Below are 18,937 nucleotides of genomic sequence, written 5' to 3' on the forward strand. Positions count from 1 at the left end.
AAATCATGCTTTCCTTGTATAGGAAACATATATCAGCGCTAAGAATGTTTAGGCTTGTCAAAAACTTAGCTGGGGTTCTAATGTCCTATAAGTCATATCGACGAATAAATGTTCGGATTTCAGATCGCATCAGCAACCGTTTATTTAACAGTTATCCCTTTAACTCGCGCCAATTCACGAACACTCGCGATGATTGTCACACACAATCAATTTTCAGAAATGGCGCGAATTTGAATCGCCTACTACACTACAGAACTGTTTTTTGATGTTTAAATCATGGGAACTTTCAAGTTTGTTAAACAAGGAGACCATTCAACTCACTAGTTGTAGGTAAGCAACAATAATCGTCTATGATGATATGATTCGTGTTTAGTTTCTGATCACGATCATCAAGTTTTTATTTTCATTACATTTAATGTGATTATACATTATTATTCTACACTGTATGCTATACACTGAGAGAATAATAAAGAGAAATATCAGTAGTTCAAGAATACCTCGTTGAATTTACTTGATGATCCAAAAGATCAAGTTTGTTGATTTTTATTCATGTTTTATTCATACATGTACAATATACACAACACTGATTTGGAAAGCATATTTATAGCATTTGCTGTAGAGAATACCACTTATAATGGCGAAGCCTACATGATAATCTCAAGTCATATGTTGAACTATGACACACAATTGGTAAAAAAAAAAAAAAAAAAGTAAATTACTGATATATACAGTCGTAGAAAACCGACATATAAAGGTATACTGAAGCTGATGGATTAAGAAATGCAACAACGCCATACAGCATATTCAGCAAGTATCCATGTAATAAATATTTGTACAATAATTCACAAAATGCACTTAACATGATACTGCCAAGTGAGCAAAGACTTACTTTCTGACACTGGTCCTAAATCTGTCAGCAGTATGCACCTGTCACGTTTAACAAAATCTGACCTAATGTTGCCCAATTACAACTGAGCATCTGTGCATACACACAGCAGCAACTTTTTAACGTTGTTCCACATTATGACCCCTTAAAACTACCTAAAACCATCCACAATAACTAACCCAAGTTTAAAGACATAAAAGAGGTTGAAGGTTCTCTAAACTCTGTTTGCATGTTGTTGTAAAAATAACTGTTTAAATACAGTAATGAATAATATCTACTTGAATAACCTCTGACCAGTAGTCATTTGAGTTATATTTTAGTAGACCATTTATACTAGGATTTAGCCATGTAAGCATTTGTATACCTTTTGAATTTGATGACGGCTGCAGTGCAAGTGTATTAAACTGCATGCCATTCAGTGTTAAAAACCATGGTTGGTTAGACCTCGGTTAAAAAAAGCACCTATAGAATTTCACCAAAAGTGATATCTATCTGAAAAGCTTCCACCTCAACTCTACAACTCAGTTATGGAAACCTCTTTACCATTCAAACAGATACGTGTAAATACATGCATTACTCATTAATATGTAAAACAGCATTCATGTGCCCATGTAAAGTGACTATATTTGATTTGTTCTGATCCGCACCTGTCCAATCATCCCCAGTTTAAGTTTAGATCCCAAACTAAAACATTGACCGATGGCTGTAGCTCCTCCAGCTACGTTAAAGTGTTACGTGCCACTACATGGAAATTTCAATATAATTCACCATAACCTAAAACAGCACTACACTACTGTGCAAGCACTACTAATAACAGATAACTGTAGAAGAAGCTACACTACTCAACGCAATAGTTTTACATGCATCACACTGCACAATACCCTGCATAACAGCATGACTCAAGAGCTTTGAATGGGTTTAAGACGACAGCTGAAAAAAAAATGTAAACATACAGTAGAAATAGCAGACTGGCCTGGCCATCTTTACAAAAATATAGTGATTTCTTTGTGAACAGTTCTTTGGGTGTTTAGTTGGTGAGGAAGGAGAGTGTTGAGATACAGGGCTGCAGTGCAGGACAGATCTGAAACCCACTTCAGAGTTTTAGGGGAGGAGGAAGGGGGGAGACTTCTTGACCAGGTGAGATTTATCCCCTGCTTGCCCCCTGTGCTCCCCCTCATGCTGGGATCCACAAGACTGCAGGATTTAATGAATGTTGAGATTGTGGAAATGATCAAAGATGGCGCCGAGTGCCCAGCTTGTCTCCACGTTATTCACCTTTTTGGTAAGCTGTGAAGAAAAAGAAGACCATTAATCTATGACTAAAATTGTGCCGCCAAGGAATGTTCATTTAGGCTTTTAGCACTTTAATTAAGCACTATCAAAAATGTACAGAAAACAGGTTTGAGATCTCCTGCATAGTGTATTTCCTGTAAATTTGTTCAAGCTTCACAGGAGTTTCCCAATTTTAAATTGTTGTTTTAATATTTCAGCCTCACCTGCAGAACTGTGCTATCCTTGAAGCCGAATCCCTCTTTCAGTAGGCATGTGATGTAGGTCATGTCCATGCACAAAAAGGGGCTGATTGGGCGGTATTTAGTCATCTTGTTGCACACTTGATTAAGAAAAAGAAAAGAACTATAATTAGCTGTGCTTGCTATGGGAAGCTGCAACGATTGCTCATACAGTTAAGGATTTTAAGAAAAAACACTTAAGCCTTAGTATTAAACCTTGACGCATTTATCCTCCCACACGGTTTGTATGAGTTATTCCTCAAATTGGGTGGCTTGTTGAGTAAAAAGTACTACCCAGTACCCAGAACACCCTAGAACTAAGAACTACTTTGAAAACCTTTGCAACCACATGGCAATGAGTTTTGCACAAGACAATGTAAACATTTTGTAACTCTGTGAGTGTAGAATTGGGCAATAAAAATACATAAAGACAGGATTAAAAGACTAAAAGACTCCCACATGAGATAAGCATAGTGTATACACTATCTAGTGAGGACAGACTGTTGATTGTCAGGCTACTGTGTGTCAGAGTCTGGGGAAAATTACCTAAGACATTGAGGCACCAGCACTGTGTTTGCTACAACCGTCTAGCACATCTTTGTGAAACAGGTCTTCCCAATGTTTTGTTTTTCCTCCAGCTGACAAGGTGACTTGTAAAAGTTTGGGACGAGAGGAAGAACAGGAGAAAAGTACAAAAGAATAATTTCATACACGTGTGCTGATCGTGCTCCAAACCATGAGACATGCCAAGCAATACCAAGTGTTCCCACACAGAGTGAGACATTAAGTCCTGCCTGCCTCCAGTTAGATATTGGGCTTTAGGTGTTGTCTCACGGTCAGGGAGGAGGGAGTACCCACAGGGCTGCTGCCATTGGGATAACCAACGTGCCAAATGTGGTTCATCGGGACCATGCGACAGTGTCAGTGTACAAATAAACGCCTTACATAAGGCGCCAACTCATTCCCCCTAGTGATAAATCTTCTCTGTGGACATTTACTGTTTGACACAATCTACCACGTGAGCCATATTCTATGAATCAGTTTCAGGTCTCAAACTGACGTATGCGTCACATTCTGTACAAGAACTCATAACATAATCTTCTACGCAAAGGGCATGGAAAAGCTGAGATAGCGGGTTGGAGAGTTACAAAAGAAGGTAGAAGTATTTGTGTGGGAGAGACGCAACCTATGTTTATGTGGTGGCAGAGCTATCATTTTGTGAAGCCAGTGTGATTGTCGAGAACCTCAAATGCAAATAAGCACCAAGGGTTTATGTTTGTGCAATGTGTGCGGCAAGACTTTGACCCGAGTGTTCATTGGAGATTGGGAGAATGTCCAAGGTCTTACCTTCTTTGGCTTTTTTTTTGAAATCCCTGACTTCCACAGTACCACCACGAGATCCGTCTAAAGGATTGAGACAATACATTTTTGTTCAGAATAATTTTTAAAGATGATGCATGTGTAGACATTTCCGTAACATTGACCCTTATCCCTAATGTAATCCTACTCACCAATGAGACCGGTATCCACAGCTCTGTCATAGTAATGGGAAAAGGCATAGAAGACGCTGCTTCCCTTGACCTCAAAGGGCTGGTGCACAATTCCTCTCACCACTCGCGTCACCTCTTGGTAGCACAACTTGTACCCTGCATAACCTGGAAATAAAGGACCAAATGTATTTATACTCCTGTTATTGAGATCTCGTAAATTGCAGTTGCAGGTTTACTACACTGCCCTTTATCGTAAACCTAACTTTGTCCTTTCTCTCAAATTCTCCAGGGAAATATTTCCTCACAGGAAGCTCCAAATAGGCAGCTTTCATATGACCTGGAGCTAACTGGCTGGTCATTTCTACCAGTTGGAAACCATATGGACTGCTTAACAAGGCCCATCATAACTGGTAAATCTGCACTACAACATTGCTGAAGGGAGATGGGTAGGCTAAATGTCAAGCCCGTAACTGAACTAGTTTCATTTTTATATTCCTATGAGAGTGTTGCATCGAGAGTGTTGAATCAAGAGTGTTGAGTGAACTATTTTCTCTCTGCTTAGATACAATGTTCATTTTAGTATTTCTGTGGAGCCAGAAATGACAGTAAATATAGAGGAAAAACCCCAGAGAAGTTAACTAAGGTAAAATCAAATTGATTTTAAATTCTGTTATATTCTGACTGATAAATGGAAGCTTGAAGTCAATGTGAGTGTGACATTTTTGTGTAACAGGATATAGAAAATAAAAAAAGGACTAGATATGTATTGTAAGACTTTATCTGTTGAAAATGTATTGAATCGTGAAAAGCAGTCTCTGTTCAACTTTGGAGTATGACAATGAATTGATCACAGTAATACTTGTAGTATGCAAAAAAAAAAAAGTACATTGATTCATTCTAACTTTATTCTATTCTTAATCTGAGGTCACTCACCATCTGGGGTTCCACTGACTTTGTAGGTGTTGTCACCAAAGCTCCAGTCTTCTCTGAATTTTTTTGGCAAACAAGAACTTCTGAAAACTTTCCAGTCAAGTCCTGAAGGTTGAACATTGTGAGAAAATATATTAATCATCAATTATAAAACATAAAGTAAAAAAAAAAAACAACAACAAAAAAACCATTAATATTTACCATCAGCACCAAGAGCACCAAGAGTTGCCAGTCTGCCAGCCATTAATCCATTTCCAAGGTAACTGCAAATGGGAAAAATGTAAAAATGATGATGGCAAATTGTTGCATATTGTTTGTCTTTGTCTGAAAAGGGACAAAATAACTATTGTTTTATCAAGTTATCTGACCTGTGAGTATACAGCTCATAAGTCTTGTTGAACATATTGATTTTGGCAATGTAGTCTGGAGGAGCAGACAGCACAGTTTTCTGTGAAAGAAAATAGTGTCAATGTAAGGCAGTGTAATACTGATACATATTAGCCAGTATGCCAACTTTTGTCTTATCTTTATACCTTTAATTTAGGAAGGAACGTAATCTGAGTTGAACCTCCACCCAAATCCAGGATCCCAACAGTTTTCTTTGTTTTAGCATACAAATGACCTGCAATACAAAAGTATAATAAACTTGTGTAAAATTTACTTTAATATCAGTCGTCCAAATCCATGCAAAACATATTTTTAGCAATGCTTTACCTGTGAGGAAGTTTACTGTAACCCATGCCAATACCCCTGTAAGATAGAGAATCCATGTTACTGAGATGCATAATTTGAATACTAAAAATCAAGTTTTTTTTTTATAGACTTATTCAGTAAATACAGTACTGCAGGTTTATTATTAAGGTTTTTGTCACTAATGTCTTCATAGAAAGTATACATCTTATGTTGGGGCCATCAAAGAACAGCCCAGGTAATTAAACATGTCTGAGATGTGAAATTAGTCACACCTCATAAAACCACCGGACAAGTATGCGAATGTCTGGGTTTGCGTGAAACGAATGTCAACTTAAATTAAAAAATGTGGAGGATTATTTTATATTGCGCGTGGGAGGCTTCCAGACAAGGTTTAATCCAGACAGCTATATTAAATACTCAGGTCGCTATCACAATAACAGACACAGGAAAGCTGGGGTAAAAGGGATGTTTCAAAGTCTGTGCATTGCATCATGGGTTTAATTTACATTTGTGCTTCATTATCTTGGATATGTTAAAGAGAGAAAAGTTATAGTACCTTCATTGGTGCCATTCATTATAGTGATACTGTTGTCTGGCACAAAGAAAGGAGAGTCGTCAAAAACTTCTTTGACCTAAGGACACAAACCAGAATTTACATGTATTAACCATAGTGTACAATTTCAACTCTACAATGTAATGAAATCTAAGAGTTCATGACTCATGTGTTCCTCTGTAGTGTGCACCATAAAAAAAAATTAAGAAACCCTTTGGTTGTTACAACATAAATATTCAAGCCGGCTCTTTTTATCTGGAGTCAACGGGAAGTGCACTGAATCAATCTTGGGCAAAATTGTCTGAAACTGGGCAAGCTAGAAACCACAAGTGCGGCTGGTGTGGTGGCATTGAATACGATAATTCAAAAGGCATTTGGGTTCCTTTAACTCCAGACAGCCTCAGAACAGCTGCTTTTGCACAGTATTGGTTTCTCTTCTCTCTTACGTTTCCTGTCTTTCTTTCTCTGTCTCGCACACAACGTAGTTTGCATCCCTTTGGGATGGTTGGTTTCTCTACCAAATTGTCTGAGAAAGAGAGGAAGCCTTACCTCATCCAACAGGGCTTTTGCTTTTTCTTGAGGCAGCAGGCGCAAGCCGGCAGTGGCTTTCAGAACCACAGGTGTTTGTATCCATTCCTCTTTGGGAATCGTCTTCTTTGCCACCTTCAGCAGTTGCCTAAGGGTTTCTCCCCCCTAGCAAATGGAAAATATGTACATATTACTGCAAATACACCACAGTTCCTCAAAGAGAACTCAAAGGAACCATCCTAGCCCTGTCCTGTAACAATAATATGATCTATAAACAGCTGAACTGGCATCTTGTTTGTCCACCAGCAACAAGGTCTTTCAATGGAGAGCAGAATAATTAACCATTTCAGTGTGGCTCATGGCTACATAGTTGAGAATGGGGAGAAAAACCCATAGCAAAAAGTACATCTGCAAAAAGATAAATTACTGTGTGGTCACAAACTAAAGTAAAGAATCATTGCACAGTCTATAATTCCATAGTGCTGAGTTATCTTCTGTGGAAATATATATAAAAACAAAAAATAATATATATATATATATATATGCTTTCTCCATCTGCACTGCACAGACAAGACTGGAAAAAGTCAAAGACATTAGAATGTAATAGAAATAACGTTCCCTGATGTTATTAGAAAGTTAGTGGCTTACCACTTCAGGCATATCTGCATACGCTGACAATCCAGGCTTCACGGCATGGAACATCTCATTGTCAAGCACTGGAAGCATCGCTGTGGGACACAGAGACAGACAGAAATGTCAGAGGGGACAATTGAAGACGTATGCTATTAGAAGGTGCACATTAGCAATGGACTGTGGGCAACTTGACTCCATCTCTTAAAAGGTTATTGTGCATGAGCAGAGACTTTTGGTTATTGTATGTTTACCACAAATGGCGACCACCAAGATTTTTCCAGACAGGCAAATTAAGAGTTTCTCAAGGCTCAGAGTTTACCTCATCAGGAGTGATGCCATGTCTCCATGTGATGGGTATTTTGTGGAACCAATTACTGCATTATCAGCTCAAACCCATAATCTTTAACATATTGCTCAGGGTTGCAATTTATTAAATGAAACTGCAGCTGCTTATTACCATCATTCTCCATCCCTCTTTCCTCTTCCCACCCCTGTGTTTCTGTTTGCCTTCACACCATGCAGTGAATGAACCACGGCAAACACAGACACAGTAAGCAGACGTGCTATGAGCCACAGGCTCCTGAGAGGGATGCAGTAAGAAAGAAATCAAGAGAGAGAGAGAGAGAGAGAGAGAGAGAGAGAGAGAGAGAGAGAGAGAGAGAGAGAGAGAGAGAGAGAGAGAGAGAATGAAGAGGGCAGCCGTTCACAGAGTGTGCAAGGCGGGACTCTTCAAGATCATTCTGAGTTCATGGTCTAAGCTACACCGAAGCATGGATGTGAGTCAGGACAATCAGAGCAACACATCTGGAGAGGAAAATATTGAAACTCGAGCTACAAGAGGAGCAAGTAGGTAACCTGGGGATCTGCAGAGCTCATTTAGTGCGTAAAAAGGGGATATGGCGAAAGGACATGGAGAGACTTACCTGGGTCTTTTTGAATGAACCTGTAAATGTGGATACGGGTGCCGGTGCTGCCAGCATCAAACATGATCCCATAAAAGGTGCGACTGAAGTTGACCGGACGAGGGGCCACTGCTTCCTTCACCACAGGTACCTCTGGAGGAAGCTGATTGTCCATGTTGGTATGGTAATTGAACGCACGATAGCGGTTGTGCATATGGTGGTTGGAATATGTTGCCTCTGCCAGAAAGTACCCGGCAAAAAGCCACATGGACACCACCGTCAAGAGCAACATCTGCTGAGACATGGTTTCTTTCTCCCACGCCGACACTACAAACAGCTGAAGGCTTGACTGGCGGTTTGTCGAAAAGTGACTCAAGAGTTTTTATGGAGGAGGATGTGTTTGCTGTTTTTGCCCGGTCTTGTTGAAAGTCTTGAAGGGTGTGCAGATGCAGCGAAAGTCTACAGAAAAGATGAAGAAGGGAAGAAAGAGAAGATGGAGAGAGCCCAGAAAGAGAGGGTGAACACAGAGACACACTCGGGACTGGTCGGTCATCTGTTTACAGTATATAAAGACATAAGTTCTTGGCAGGGGGCCATGCCAAACAACGGCATCCACCAATCCTGAGCCTCTCCATAGCAAGCCCTCTGAAATCCATCCTCCACCATCCCCTCCCCTTACTTATAAAAAATGGACATGGAATACCTGCTAAAGAGTGTTGTTTCTTTCTCGTCAATTACGTGCAAGGCGTTCAAATTGGCAATACCCTCCCCCATCATCTGAAGTGGCTTAGATGCTGCTAAAATGTCTCCAGAAGAACAAAAGAGAGTATATATTAAGACTTCAAACCAGTTGGATTGCTAGGAGTAAATGCATTGGTTTAAAAATACATTTTATGGGTGTACTTAATTAAAACTTACAGCTTTACTTTCTACTTACGGCCAGTCTTGTTACTTCACCACTTTTTCTTTCTCCTAACAAGCATTAAAACCTACTCATGCAAGCTTCCAATTGCTGCAAGCCAGTTTCCTTTCCAAGAATAGTAGTTATATCATGAACTGGCTTCTAAAGAATCTTAAACCACCGTTTAACTGGGATCTTGAGATTCTGTGTTACATGTAGTTAATTTGAGTTATTTGTCTCGTAATTTCTAAAATAGGGCTTTTCCCTCCGTTGCTCGCTTTAAAAGAGGTGTAAAGAGATGTAGACATTATCTAATTTATTGAAAGAGTTTGTGGCAAGGATATAAAATGGCATTATTATCATTAAACTTCAGAGCTCAAGCATAGGGTAGACAAATGATTCCTGTGTTGTTTTCACATCAGTTGCCAGGTATTTTGGCACGGCAGATGGTAAACTTCTGTGTCTGTGTACTTTCAGTGCCCACAGAGTAGTGGAAGATCCTGTACTCAGGACACGTAGGGTCACATTTTAGACACAAAACACTTTACAGTTTCGGAGGTAAATGACTAAATTGGCTAAATTATTTTCTTTTCAATTTACTTGCAAAGACTTGTAGCTAGGCAAGAAGATATTTTAGGATTATACAGAGAGAAAGCGTATGAGTGATTGCATTTTCTTTGGTGGAAGTTTTGCAAAGAAAAAAAAGCATGTAGGGATCAAATCCTGTGTGCACGAGCAGACACCATTGAAAACCTCATATGAACTGAACAGAAGGGTTATAGAGGGGTTTTCTCAACTCTGTGAACCTTGGTCTCACATCAAGGAGGGTTGCTTTAATGAATTGTTGTGCAATCCTAAAAAATTCAGGCCCGATGGAAGGGTTGCATTACGATGACATGTCTTTTTCTCTTTCACTTGCAACTAATGAAAGTGGTTCACCGCACATCGAGTTAAGAATGGCTTTCATTGCCACTGCCGGTGAGACCCAGCTGAGGGACAGGGAAAGGGAGAAATAAGGGGCGGTGGAGCCAGGTCTGCGATTTTAGTGCCTCGAGGGGAGATGAGAAGCACAGAGAGGGCAGAGGGAAGGAGGGAGGGGACCTGGGTGGAGTTTGGCAGTGGCTGCGCTCCCATCATGCCATTCCAGTCCCCGGACAGTCGGCTGAGCAAAGCAACAGTTCCAACGTTGTAATTTGGAACTAAAAATATTACACTTTCTTTCCTCTTTTTCTTCTTTTTTCAAATTGCGGTACCCCATTATGGTCTTTTCTCCCGTGCCAAGCATGCATGTGCAGGCCCTCATATTGACTTCTGACAAGTTTCAACCGTTTTAACACTTTGCATCGTGCCATAGCAACAGTATAGTGCATCTATGAACTAATTTAATAGGTGGCTGGCTTGCAAGTGTCATAAAGATTATGCAGGCTGTGATGCTTCATGAGGATTTCTGACATTCAGGCTGGACAGGTCTATGGCACCACTGCACAATATGGTGACTGTTACATCTGCTGTTAAAAGCACCCTCAGCTGTTGTTTTTTTGGTCTCTAAATAAGCACTTATGTTCACACATATCTGAGACAATTACTGACAAGGCAGTCTGTACATCCATGGAATTATCACAATACATCATAAACAGTATTTATGGCATAAAGCAAGGCAATTACAGTACATTGTTTGACTGATGCAATAAAAAATAAGCCATGATGAGCGCCAAAGCCAGACACAATCCAAACCATTTGTGCAGTGTTGACTGAAACATGTTTTGCCACAACGAAACAATAATAATTTAGAATAATTCGTTGCCAGCCCAGTAGAATGTGCAATGCATTCTTTAATCTAAATTATAACAGAGTTACAAAACAATAGGGTACTTTTATAGTGCATAAAACAAAAATATGACAACAAAATTGTGAGGTTTGATCATGCGCAAATGAACTGAATGTGTTATTCCTTATGCAGTATGCATTGCTTTTTAAAGTAATAGTTCACCCAAAAATAGAAAATGTCATCATTTACTTATCCTCATGTATTAATTCTTCTACAAAAAGCAAAAGTAGATAATTTAATGAATGTTGGGTATTTCAATACAATGGCGGTACACTGTGACTCGCTTTTACTCTACCTCATTGTCATTTTCCAATTTCAACAATCAGTTTTGATGAAAAATCCCTCCTGTGCGCATTTGCAAGTCACATGTTCATACAAGATCCAGTATAGAATGTACATGTAAATTAATTTTATTTGGCAATCAAAACACCCATCTTTCACTTAAAATTGTTTTAGATTTTTATTTACATTTGGCGATACCTTTTCAAAAGGTACACTTTTATAACTAAAGGGTGCATATTGGTAACTTAAAGGTGCATATTAGTACCTAAAAGAAACAAAATCTTTATCTTTTGAAAAGGTACAACCCAAGTGAAAGCTTTTGTACCTTTTTTTCTGAGAGTGCAGGTGTCCGGCCCAAGAACTCGTAATGAAGAGACCAATTCTTGTAATGACAGATTTGATGATAATGACAGTTGTATATGGGGGGTGTGGGAGGGGGGTGTCTCTTCTTTCATCTCTGTCATAGCAATTAGCTTTATATTTAGTTGCCCAACAACATAGACGAACTTAAAGCCAAGAGCCGCCATAAGGTTATAGTAGCTACACCCTGACATTTTGACATATGTTCTTTAGCCTTTTTCTGCCTGTGGAATGTTTTATGGATACACTCCAGCTTCATCAAAAACGGAACAGAAATGACCGGCTGGGAAGCCGGCAAATAACTTGAGTACAAGGCATGCAATGTGAGGGTGGTGCTGCTGGATGGATTCAAAATGATTCTGTGCTATGTTTACATAGTTTTTTTTTTTTAGAAGCGTGGCCCTTGAGAATCTGCTAAGTCAACTGCAATTTTGTTTAAGTTTTGTGGCTAATCCAAATCTTATGCAAAACGGGCTTTTATCTTAAATTTGTTTGGTGGCTCAATGGCATGTCAATCACTGGCTGAAGTTGCTCTCCTTCTAGAAGAACTGGAAGTGAACCCCTTTTGCTTACATAACCTTATGCAGCCTCGGTTACCGCTCAATTTTTTGGTTTCTGAAGGCTACACCCTAGTGTTGCAAACAACCGACCATTCCGTGACCCCCTTTTTTATACACAAGTCCCCACAGACTGAACAGTTTTTCAAATGAAATCATAGGGTGAGGGCAACCGATCTCTTTTGATCACAGCCATGAATATCAAAATAAGATTCTATCTAAAGACTAAGCAGCACTGTCAGCAAAGAAATAAATCAGTAAACTACAACAAAATATAATTGTTTCCTATGCCCGGTACACATTGTATGATTTTGGGCTGTCCCAGATGAAAAATGACCAATCGTGGTGATTTCTGTGGTCGTGGCTCCTAAATGTCGTACAGTGAGAGAGGTTCAAAGACTGCTGTTGTTGCGGTCTTGCGACCAAAGATAGCCTGCGATAATTTTCTGAGAGTGTCAGAAGTTTAGCATGATCATCTCACAGTGTGTTTGCTGCTATGACATACGTCTACTGACTAACCAATAAAAATGCAACAATGAAATGGCGTATTGATCAAAGCGACGGGTGCTAAAACTTAAAACTACTCACCTCAAGCTCCATTTACAAATAGGCATGCCAAGTTGGCTTCTTTTCCTTAGAAAAGTCCATATTCTCCTCTTTTGCTTTCTTCTCTTATTTTCAGCGCACATAAAAACCTCAATTTCCAATGTGTGATTTATCTTGCTCTATTTGTTTACCACTAGCGCATGGTGATGGTGTTTTATTCTTCTATATCAACTTGCGTCATGGCCTACGACAGGGTTTCTCAAACTCGGTCCTGCACAGTTTAGCTCCAACCCTGATCAAACACACCTAGCTGTGAGTTTCTAGTGATCCTGAAGACATTGATTAGCTTGCTCAGGTGAGTTTGATCAGGGTTGGAGCTAAACTGTGCAGGACAGTGGCCCTCCAGGACCGAGTTTGAGAAACCCTGGTCTACGATTAGTCGTACAGTGTGATTTGTAATGATCTTATAGTATTGCCGAAATCGTAAAGTCTGTAGCTGGCATAAAACTGCTTGTCAAGTTACTAAACTCACCATTATACATGAACACTAATGACCTTCTTTAATACATTTTAGCAGCTTCCCCAAAACTGTGTCTGAATATGTTATGATACACATATTTTCACGTGGAACTTGCATGTTTTTCCCCATGGATAAAGTGTGTAATAATGCCTGTTTATTTGTTCCACTTGTACATGAAACTCAGAGATGTTGCATTTGTCATAGTAAAAACTCAAAACACATCTAAAAAATAATGACACCAAAGATTCTTCAATACCCACATGTCCATAATCCTGTCACCGGAGAATGTTCCCTGTTCAATTTGCTTTATATTTATTTGTTTCAGCATGAATGTTCAGTGACAATGTTTGGCAACATTGAATTACATTATGAAAATGTTCATTTTTAGTTTTTTTAGTTTTTGTGTCCCTCACGTGTCCAATGAGCTGGTGGTGGCAACTGGCAAATTACAAAAGAAAACTTACAAAGAAACTTGAACCCTAAAGTTATTATTATGCTGAGGCAAACGTTTTATGAACCCAGTATTTCAATCATGAAATGCATTGCAAATGCTCATTGAAGTGTAACATCACACCACACGTTTTAAAGTTTGAAAATGAGCTGTTTTGGTCAACAGCTGTTTTCCATTTACCATCCCTTACTTCATACTGGTAAAAATGGGTCCCAATAAGTGTTCAGCAGAGAGAAAACAAGAAGCTTGGTCTGGACAACCTTAAAACACCCCTTTTTTAGAAACTCATGGAAATTTCATATTTGCCAATTTAGCAAAATCCTGGTAAATGTATTGTTGTGGTGGGCTCAGATGTCATTTCCAGGCCCACTTCCTTTGGCATTCACGTTATGTGATAAAACATTTGAGAGAGGGCTTAGATAATGGAAACAAAACGATAGAACGTGAGTGTCTGCTTTTTTTTAACAAGTGAAGCGGTCTGACATGTGACTAAAAACAGGGTGAAATTCAGTCAGCCAAACTGTTATTTCATCAAGGATTTTCCAGCTGTGTCTCTTGTGACCCAGCCATTTTTGACAGCAATTAGAAAAAGGCAAAGGAAGAGAGAAAGGCATGAAATTCCACCACAGAATAATTGACCTTTGATGTGGAGATTCATCTCCTAATTCAGTTTGACAGTACGGTCAAAACCTTAAGACAGTGGCAGCTATGATTCAATTTGTGTCAGTGTTTCAAACCAAAACACACACATTGAAACACTCACACAAAAAAAAGATTATTCAGCTATATAGTGTACAGACGGTCGACTGTTCTTTAATAATGGGTATTCTGTCTGAATTATGTTTTTGAAATTCAATTTTACTCAACAAATTTTATTTAGCTGGGACCCACAATTTGTTCCTGCTACGAAGAAAGTAACATTTCTTAAAATAATGACATTCATGAAATAACATCATATACCACAAATAATCTAATTTTGTTTTATACATTTAAGTGTTACATTTATCAATCTGTTCATTTTATGGGATATGTCAAATTATATTTATTTATTTATTTACAATATATAAATACATAATAAAATATCTATTTGTAATAAAATATGTTTTATATAATATTTAAATGTTACTGATGGCTTTCGATTATACTGTATACTTTATTGTTTCTACATTTATTAGGAGATTCAATGTAAAAATATATTTGAAATTTTAATATTAGGGGCAATTAATCACAATTAATTACAGTGAAAAATGTGACCTGGTCTTTTTTTTTATCTATTGACAACATTTTTATATACAGTATATTATATAGATTATCAAAAATTTTGGAAGGTTACTGAATTTTTTGCAAAAATGTAAGAAATCTTTAACACTTTATTTTGATGGTCCATTTTATACATTCAACTATAAGTAAATTTGCAACTACATGTCAACTAACTCTAATTAGAGTATTAGTATACTGTTAGTACACTGTTGGTTCCGGTTAGTAGAATACGTTGACAAAGTTACATATAGTCAGAGGAATATCTGTTGTGGAGCATCAAAATAAAGTGTTGGCAGATATTAAGCAGACAGTCTACTAATACTCAGTTGAGAGTTAGTTGACATGGAGTTGCAAAGTTCCTGATAGTTAGTAGAATGTCTAAAGTGGACCATTGAAATAAAGTGTAACCAAAAAAATCAATTATGATAAACATTTTTGGAAGGTTTCCAGTCCGTATTTATACACTGTTCATGGAACAAAAAGGAATGTGAAAAACAAAACGAAAACAGAATGAATTTGTGATAAAAGTGATGATCCAGTCAGCGGAAACTTATTAACTCCAGTAAAAGTTCTAAACTGAAATTTTAAGTGTTGTTCATTAAATGTGGTCAATAAAATATAAAGCACAGAATATAAGGTCTTTAATTATAGAATCGGTAGCTGGTATTTTGCTATTGAAGAACTATCTTTTCTCTGCCCAGAATCACAGGAAAAGGCCATAGGTCAGACTTTGTACTTATCCCAGTAACCCTTTAGGTTGCGGTACTGGCTTTGCAGAATTACATTCTGTTCTCAAACATTTTCTTTTAAACGTTTTGGTTCTGGAACAGGAAAGAGAACTCCATATTTGCTATAATGACTAACTGTTAGATGACACTGCACTAACGCACACTGTCATTGAGCTTGAAGTTACATAAATAAAGACTACAGCAAAGTTATACTGTAAGTTCTGCATGGACAGAAAAGGCAATAAACCCTCAAGGTCTTTTCCATATTAGCAGTACACAAATAAATGTTTGTTCACACAGCAAAAGAATAAGGTTGTCCGTCCTGTATTGAGTCCTTAAAGGGATAGTTCACCCTAAAATGAAAATTAAATAATATATTCACCCTGGTGTTGTTCTAATGCTCTATGCTCTTCTTTCTTTTATGGACCACAAAAGGAGTAAAAAAAATAAAATAAAAAATGCTTAAGTATCACAGATTGATCCAATGAGACACTTGTCGTATATTACAAGTGTTCTGGGGGTATACGATATGATATGAAATGAAATGTATTATTTAATGTAAAAATATGTGTGCATTAGTGTCTCTGTTAGCGCCACATGTTCATTGCTGCTTAAACAAGTGGACTCCGCAACAGCGTAGCAGTAGACTGCGAATTAGTCTCTGACGAAAAATTAATAGTTAAAGGGATAGTTCACCCGAAAGTTAAAACTACCACTTTGACACTTCAAAAAGTTCATAAAGAGATCGTAAAACTATCCATATGAATTTTTCAGTTTTTCATCCATATGAATTTTTCAGTGAGTTTTCAGAACAGAAGAGACTCGATCGCTTTATATGATGAATAGATTTAATTTAGGCTTTTATTCACATATAAACATTGATCAGTGAACATAAACAGAAGCTCAACCAAACCTGCTTGACACACGAGAACAAACCTCATTGGTTCTCGCAGAAGCTCAAACGAGCTGCGTAACATGAGAACAAACCTCATTGGTTCTTGCTGAAGCTCAAACGTGCTGCGTAACATGAGAACTGTGGTGAGATCTGGTACTACTCTCACTTTCCTGAATAACCCCTGGTATCTCTGTGTCTATGTGGTCTTTTGCTGTCAGGTCAGAATAGATATAATTCCCTCATTAGCTTGTTATAATTTATACCAGTAAATCTAGGTGTAGTCCCTACACTCCCAGGAAACAATAATAAACATCATTTACTAGACATATGAATAAAAATCATGCTTACCATCCAGCAGAACCTCTCTTGGAATCCTTGTTTTCTTTGTTTAGAAAAGGATTAATAAATTGCTCTGTCTATTGCTTTTTAGAACTGTTTGTAGTAGCTGAAGTAAAAACTTAACAGTGATTGTCTTTTAGAAATAAAAATGTATTTATACAAAAGATTAAAACACTGGTTACACAAAATTAAAACTCGTAGCAAATTAAAAAGAAAATGTTAAAGGTTATAAAACTTCAGCTTATTCAATCTCAACAGGGCAGTCCTGTATGAGTGAATATTACAAAGGCTAATTACCTTGAAGCAGTTCAAGCAATTGGAGTAAATACGAACTTGTTCTCATCCGAGGTTTCTCAAGTTACAATAATACAGCAGAGCAAAATTAAACCAAACGAAATTCAGCTAGGTTTAAACTAGAAGAGATTTGATTTCTCTCTAGGGATGCAATCGACATCAAAATCAAAAATGCAGCCACGTACAGTCAAAAATGCAGTCATATTTATACGGAACTGGGTTACATTGTTCTAATGCAGTTTCTTGGGTTTTTTCCAGAGGAACTCAGTCTCATGACTGAGCCTTGCAACATCAATCGTCTCTTGCTTCAGACGGGGGTTTTCGCTGATATCTCTGTTTCCCATATATGGGTATTCTTGCGTCCTTTCCGTCCTCTGCGCTTTGGACTTCTATGTATGTGTGTGCGTGCATATGTGTTTGGAAGTGTATTTGTAGGTTCGCAATACCTATTAAAATTCACAAATCCTGCCACACCCCCTCTCGAACGTACAATGGCACTTTCATGTACAATCCTCCTGTCAATTCCATTATGCTGCTCTCTAAGAAAATTCCTGGGGTATATCACATCAAGCTCATCAATTTTAACTTTAAAAACAAATTGCGTTGGAATAATGAAGTCTAAGCAACACTCATGAAACCTATATACTAATTCACTTTCCCGATGGAAGAAACCCATCGTCACTCTCCCCCTCTGTGTCAGACTCTGACCTCTCAGACTCAGACACAGAATCAGAAGGTTCCTCTTCTTTAACCTCCCTTTGCTCATATTTCTCATTCCTATCCTTTTTGATAGTTCTTTTATTTAAGTTATCGCCCTGATTCGACTTTTGTTGTTTTCTGGGCGCTTTTTCTTTATTAGGTGGTGCTTCCTGATGTGTGGCTTCTCTGAGTTTCCACACATCATTAACTGTTGGTTCCTGTTTTTCTTTTTTCTGTTCGCCTAATAACAAGTAACACAAAGATTTTTGCATGCAGTCTAGCTGTTCTGCCAGCATATCTAATTTTGCCTTAGAACTAGTTCCGGGCATATCCAGAATTTCATCTGAAGTAGGTCCGCAAGCTAGTTTCACTATTTTCTGCATCGCTCCCTTTACAGCTGATAACTGTGAATCTCTGGGAGCAAAAATGAGACCAGGACATGTCAAAAATGTTCTTCCTCCCAGCCTGTCATGTTCTCTCTGATGAGAGCTACTTCGCCTCTCGCGAGATTGACTTCTAGATTTTTTGTAATTAACAATCTTTCTTCGAGGTATTTCCTCATCTTCAGTATACTCTGAACTCGAGCTTCTTCCTGACTCTTCGTCTACTTTTATTTGATATCTTTCTTTGTTTTTTCTATCTGTAGAGGTTTTATAGGGCCTAAAACCTGTCTTTTCTTTTTCCCATGATTCTTCCCCTGTTATCAGGGGACTGAATCTAATATATTTTTACGTTTAGGAATAGCTCCTGTCTCTACCGTCGTCATGTCTAAGTTTAAACCTACATGACCATAGTCACTTCCAGCCGCTCCCTCCCTGTCAGTGTATTCTGAAGGGGTGGGGGAGTCAGCCGTGATTAAAGCGTCTGGGTCAGGAACACCGTTCCTGGTAACTCTTATGTCGGTCCCTTTAATTATTGGTACAGTAATATCACTATCCCCAATTTCAACGGTAACCTTTTTACTTCTACTTTTATGGCCTACTACCTGGACTAATTTACTTAATCCAGCTTCATTAGAAGTATATAATGTATCATCAGTAGCCAGTAGTTCCTCATTACCTACTAGCCCTGCATCTTTTAATTTTTTATTTAATTGGTCTTGCGATAGCAAAGTAATATTGGTTATTTTTTCCATGACTGTGTGAATCTGT

At 38.2% G+C, this 18,937-nt stretch overlaps 1 protein-coding gene across 3 annotated transcripts; it reads right to left on the reverse strand.

Moving 5' to 3' along the window:
• Nucleotides 1-527: 527 nt before the first annotated feature.
• entpd5a (ectonucleoside triphosphate diphosphohydrolase 5a) lies at nt 528-18,487 on the reverse strand. Of its 3 annotated transcripts, XM_082143828.1 has the most exons (15): nt 16,803-18,487; nt 8,830-8,932; nt 8,148-8,585; nt 7,240-7,319; nt 6,613-6,756; nt 6,067-6,142; nt 5,532-5,567; nt 5,351-5,439; nt 5,186-5,265; nt 5,019-5,080; nt 4,821-4,922; nt 3,909-4,052; nt 3,745-3,801; nt 2,383-2,498; nt 528-2,173 (listed from the first exon to the last, which is right to left on the reverse strand). In XM_082143828.1, exons 3-15 carry the CDS (start codon nt 8,428-8,430, stop codon nt 2,090-2,092), a joined length of 1,353 nt encoding a protein of 450 aa, XP_081999954.1. In that variant the 5' UTR covers nt 8,431-8,585; nt 8,830-8,932; nt 16,803-18,487; the 3' UTR covers nt 528-2,089. The 3 variants fall into 3 exon arrangements, with proteins under 3 accessions (XP_081999954.1, XP_081999956.1, XP_081999955.1); XM_082143830.1 differs by lacking the exon at nt 8,830-8,932; XM_082143829.1 differs by lacking the exons at nt 8,830-8,932; nt 16,803-18,487 and having other exon boundaries at nt 8,148-8,821.
• Between the last annotated feature and the right edge of the window lie 450 nt (nt 18,488-18,937).

This window comes from Leuciscus leuciscus (assembly GCF_965113295.1).
Source record: "Leuciscus leuciscus genome assembly, chromosome: 17".
Lineage (NCBI taxonomy): Eukaryota > Metazoa > Chordata > Actinopteri > Cypriniformes > Leuciscidae > Leuciscus > Leuciscus leuciscus.

Bases quoted from the DNA above. Each gene is read 5' to 3' on its own strand.
- entpd5a (XM_082143830.1), bottom strand. From the start codon at position 8,430: ATGTCTCAGCAGATGTTGCTCTTGACGGTGGTGTCCATGTGGCTTTTT. The intron at 5,568-6,066 runs GTACTATAACTT...TCTATCTTACAG, and splicing joins AATGAATGGCACCAATGAAG to GGGTATTGGCATGGGTTACA. The intron at 4,053-4,820 runs GTGAGTGACCTC...CTTTATTTCCAG, and splicing joins AGTCAGTGGAACCCCAGATG to GTTATGCAGGGTACAAGTTG.